This window comes from Pteropus vampyrus, unplaced genomic scaffold (assembly GCF_000151845.1).
Source record: "Pteropus vampyrus isolate Shadow unplaced genomic scaffold, Pvam_2.0 Scaffold20842, whole genome shotgun sequence".
NCBI classification, from domain to species: domain Eukaryota; kingdom Metazoa; phylum Chordata; class Mammalia; order Chiroptera; family Pteropodidae; genus Pteropus; species Pteropus vampyrus.
Window position 1 is genome coordinate 1 of NW_011909623.1, and position 4,743 is coordinate 4,743.

Sequence of the window (4,743 nt, forward strand, 5' to 3'; positions counted from 1 at the left end):
AAAGAGTCGCGTTCGCAGAGTTTCAGATGACCAGTAAGTCTCGCCTTTTCGTTTCTCAGATTCGTGTGCATTGGCTTAGCGTAGATTGTCCCAGAGTGAGACAGACCTCTGGTCTCTCTCGGATACACGTAATATTGCTTACTTTTTCATTTGCCCATAGTGACTTTGGGTAGGGACCAGAGCAATCTCTACAGTTTTGGAAGTGCTTTTCAGAACTTAGAGAAATGGTTTAGATTATGCTCGGTGACTAGAAATATTGAAATATAGCCCACGATGCTCTTTGACAAGTCCTTTAGACAAAGAGTTAAGCCATCGGGGACAACACAGGGGATAGTGGTAAAGGAGGGCAGTCCAGTGAACCCTCGTGAGCCGCAGCCGGTACTGGCAGCTGTGGATGATGGTTCTAGAACAGGCAAGTCCTGAACAAGGTAACTGGAGGGCAGGGCACAGAAGGGAAGCGAAACCAAGGAAGCCGCCTAATGAAGTGGGGCCCCCGGGGGGAAGGGGCTGGTTCACCTGCTCTCCTCCCGCGGAGGGGTCTTTTGAGAAATGCCTCCGCTGTGGAAGGAACAAGGAACAGTTATTCGAAGTACTGCGTTCATTTGCTTTCGTTTCAGTCGTTTTCTTCTGTAAAATTAATATACGTGATACTTAACATATAGATGACTCCATTTGTGCAGCCTCCCTGGAAGGGCGCAGGAGAGCCTGATAATGACGTTGCCGCCTCTGCGGAGGGGCCTGGAGGGCGGGAGGGAGGCCTTCACCGTGCACGACTCGGCCCTCCTACGATGTGAGAATGTGTTTCCTGTTCAGAACGGTTTTTAAAACTACTTTTTACCGGGCATTTCTGTTAACCTCTTGCCGGCACAGAATGCCTGGCTGGGTGTGTGGGGTGATCACCCGGGTTGAATGGTTGGGTGCTCTTTCTGGGGTGCTTTTTCTTCCTGTCCATCTTTGAATTTTCTGCCATTTGAATTCCTGGAATGAGCAGGAATCATTTATCTAAAGAAGAAGAGAGAGATACTGGGAACAAATTTGCTAAGATGATATGTATGGTTAATTCTTTTAAAAGAATGTTTAATGCTGTATCTGAGAAAAATAATGTAAATATTTGGGGGATTTTGTTAGCCAGATTTGTGGGTTTTATAAGCCAGGTTGATAAATGCTCTAGTTTACACCTTTTATTCTACCTCGTTTTACACCTAGTCTTTTTTTCTGTAGTACATAAGACTCAAATTTCCTGCTGTCTGTCTTATCTGTGCCCTGTCCCCAGTAGCATTTCCATTCATAATCAACAGCTTGCCTTCCAGGTACCAGGATCTACATTAAATCGTATTTATCTATTGATTTTTAAGACAATGGGTGGTTTATATTGTAAAGGAAGAAGGCAACAACATTCCCCCCGCCATCTGAAGAGTTGAGGCGCCCCCAAGACCACTTCTCACACGAGTACAGGGCTAGGGGTCCCAGAAATCACTCTCAGGTTTGACAGTTCACCGGAAGGGCTCGGAACTGTCTGAAGGGTGTTATACTTGTGGTTACCATGTGTGACAGGAAGAACAGGACCAGCCACGGGAGGAGGCACATGGGGCAGAGTGCCGAGAGCTCCCGGCACGAAGCTTCTCGAGCAGCTTCTGGCCATCCTCTGCCCACAGAGTCAGACAGTGCTCAACGCCGCAGCGACGTTCAGTCACAGTGTGCACAGAGCATGTCCTCCGAGGAGCTCACCCAGGCCTGGGTGTCCAGAGATTTTACTGGGATGCCCACAGACAGGGTTGGCTGCCGCGTGGCTGACCTTTGTCTCCAGCTGCTCTGGGGGTCATGGGCCCAAAGCCCCCACAGTGAACCAGTCATTAGGCTGTCCTGTGTGGTCCAGGCTCCTCCAGGTCAACAAAGACCCCCAGCAGACAGGGTGTTCCGAGGGCTTTAGAATCGCTTCCGGGAGCTGAGGGCAAAGGCCAGCCCAGCTTTGTGTGGACAGGGTCAGCCCCCCGCTACGCCTCAGCACGCACAACCAGGCGGGAGCTCCTGGAGAGCAGGGCAGAGGCGCTTCGAGCTCGAGAGCTGCAGAAAAGTCTGTTCGGGTCTCAGAATAAAGGAAGCCGGCTCAGCTGGTCTGACCACCTGCTTTGAACAGCAGGTGGACACGGGTGTCTCACAGGTACTTCGGACCCGACCAGCCTTGTGTGGCTGGTAAATAGCGCGGTGGCTTTCACACCGCAAGTTCCTCCCGGCTGGTCCCCTTGAACCTGACACTCCCACACTGGCTCTTATCCAGACAGGTTGTGCTCTCACGCTGGCAGAACCAAATCGGGAGGCAGGGAAACGATGATCATATTTTTCTCTAGGGATAATTACTGAACAAAAGTTGGATTTAGAAGATTTGTTGGGATTCTCATAAGCTAACTTTACAGCGTTTGAAAATTGGAATTTTCGTTGATACGCTGAGACATTGAATGGGTTTTTAGATTTACCTGTAAAGGAACGATCATTTTGTGTTTAACACTCTAGGTCAGAATAGCAACGTTGGAAAATTAAAAACACTGTCTGGGGCTTTGGATATAATGGTGAGAACTAAGCACGCGTTCCAGCTCATCGGAAGGGAGCTCGTGGGGGAGCTGGGCCAGGTAGGTGGAGAAAACGGCTGTCTCTGTTCTTACGTGTCTTGTGCCAACTGCTGGACGTGTAAGTGGGCACATGGGGTACACGCGTGTACGAGTTGTGTGTATACAGACATACACACGTGTATCTGCTCTGCATAAAAACATAAACAGCGGTTTATTATATTTTCTCGGTGGAATCATTATTAACTGGAATTTGCAAGTATATCTTTTATATTTAAATTTTTTTTCTTTAGATAACCACATAGTGCTTGGTTAGTAAGGCCCTGGGAGTATAAAGTATCTGTTGAGTTTAGCTTTTCTGCGGGTTTCTTTTTGTTTTGTTTTTTTTAAGAGAAAAGGCCCATGCCCTCCCTTATGCTTTCTACGAAACTGCCGGGGAGCCGGGGGACGGGGAGCGGGCTGCGCAGGTTCCTGGGGAAGCCTTTCGAGTTGGCCGGCATCCCAGCGTTCGTGCTGCCTCTGCCGTTGCTCAGCGCTTCCCGAGTCCCCATGCACATGAGCCTGCGACCTTTCTCCCCGGCTGGTCACCCTGTAACACACCCGTTTCCGTCTGGCTCCTCCAGCCTCTGATGTTGGGAAGTTAGGAGATCTTCGTGAAGCATTAATTTCCTCTTTGCAAGGGCCTATTAAGTGTGAGACATTCTGTCGTGTACTTCAGTGTATTAAATGGTGTCAGGGGAGGAAGGAGGAGGCAGAGGCAGCCTGGTCACAGCCACCACCACTGCTGATAGGGCTGTCCCTTAAAACAAGTGATCTCGGGTTTGCTGGCTGTCATCTTGGTTGAAAGCTTACTGGATGAATGAAACTCAGTTCCATCGCTTCCGTATGAACTACAGCTTTCGGGTAACGTAGATGAAATAACTCCTTGTTGCTTGTAGCCAAAGAGTGAGGAGGCCCCTCCGGCTGCCGATCCCTCTCCCAGTCTGAATCGAGAAGAGGTGATCAAACTCCTCAGTATATTTGAATCCCGGCTGTCGTTCCTCCTCCTTCAGTCCATCAAACTGCTGTCTTCGACTAAGAAAAAAACCAGGTAAATCAAACTGTGCGAATTTCTTTCCCAGCACCTGTGTGTGGAAGGCGCACACACAGCCCGGCCTGGCCCTGGGAGAGGGTAACCTGCAGTCTTTCCTGCCGTTTTTGTGGGTAATCCAGGATTTTCGGCTGCACACTGCCCGGACCAGCTCAGTTAGGGGAGCCTCTCCAGGCAGCCTGCAGCATGTCAAAATTGTAGACACTAAGCAGCTTTGCATCCTAAGAGTAACTGTTACCCTGTCAGCTGTAATTGTTCCTCTGTGACCAAAGGAGAGCCTTCGTGTGGGGCGGAGCACTCACTGGTAGGTGCCCGGCTGTCTCACTCGGCCTCCTCAGTCCTTGGCGTCTGCTGTGCCCTGTGCCCTGTCACTGGTGCTGGCAGGACGTGTTGAGGTGTGAGCAGATGCACCCATGTCCTGAGGAGCTAAAAGGCAAAAAAGCAAAGTTGAAAAACTCACGGCTTTTCCTTTTAACAGCAGTGCATAATTTTTTTAATTTTTACTGGTTTCCACAAACGCAAATTCATGATATGCAAGAAACACAGCGATCCATTGATTTTCACACACCGATGGTTTGAGTAATTGGCTAGTAGGTAAATAGTTTAGCCTTACAATCTCTTTTATAATCATAACAGTCATATAGTATGACCTAGGTCATTTTTATTTTAGTGGAGGGTCTTCTGTTATTCAGGTTGTTAGTATTCTGTTGAAAAAAATTTTAAAGTTTTCGTGAATGATGCATAAAGTCCTATTAAGCTAAATTTTCAGAGTTTAAGTAAAAGATTATTAAATGTGATACTTGAGTTAATATAGTTAATACAATGACAGGTTTCAAAACAGAAATACCGGTTTCTAAGTCACTTGCCATTGGCTCATGTTTCGCTGATGTGTGTGTGAAAACGTCTCTAACGGTGCTGGGCAGAGGGGACATCTGTGCTGCAGGCCGTTATTTCCCCATGAATTGATGGACTCTTTTTGGAATAAAGGGAGAACAAAAGTAGAATTAGAAAGGAAATAGTAGTACGATTCTGTTTCGTTTTGACTGTTTCTCCCCACTCCCACCCCTGGGCAAAAAAAGTAGAATAAAT

General features: G+C 48.0%; 1 protein-coding gene across 1 annotated transcript; it reads left to right on the forward strand.

Moving 5' to 3' along the window:
* Window positions 1-15: 15 nt before the first annotated feature.
* Window positions 16-3,654, forward strand: LOC111735254 (erythroid differentiation-related factor 1-like; the record flags this gene model as incomplete). Its single annotated transcript, XM_023526911.1, has 3 exons — window positions 16-33; window positions 2,512-2,627; window positions 3,503-3,654. Coding segments are annotated over exons 1-3 (275 nt in total), but the record flags the coding sequence as incomplete, so codon positions are not given.
* Window positions 3,655-4,743: the final 1,089 nt, after the last annotated feature.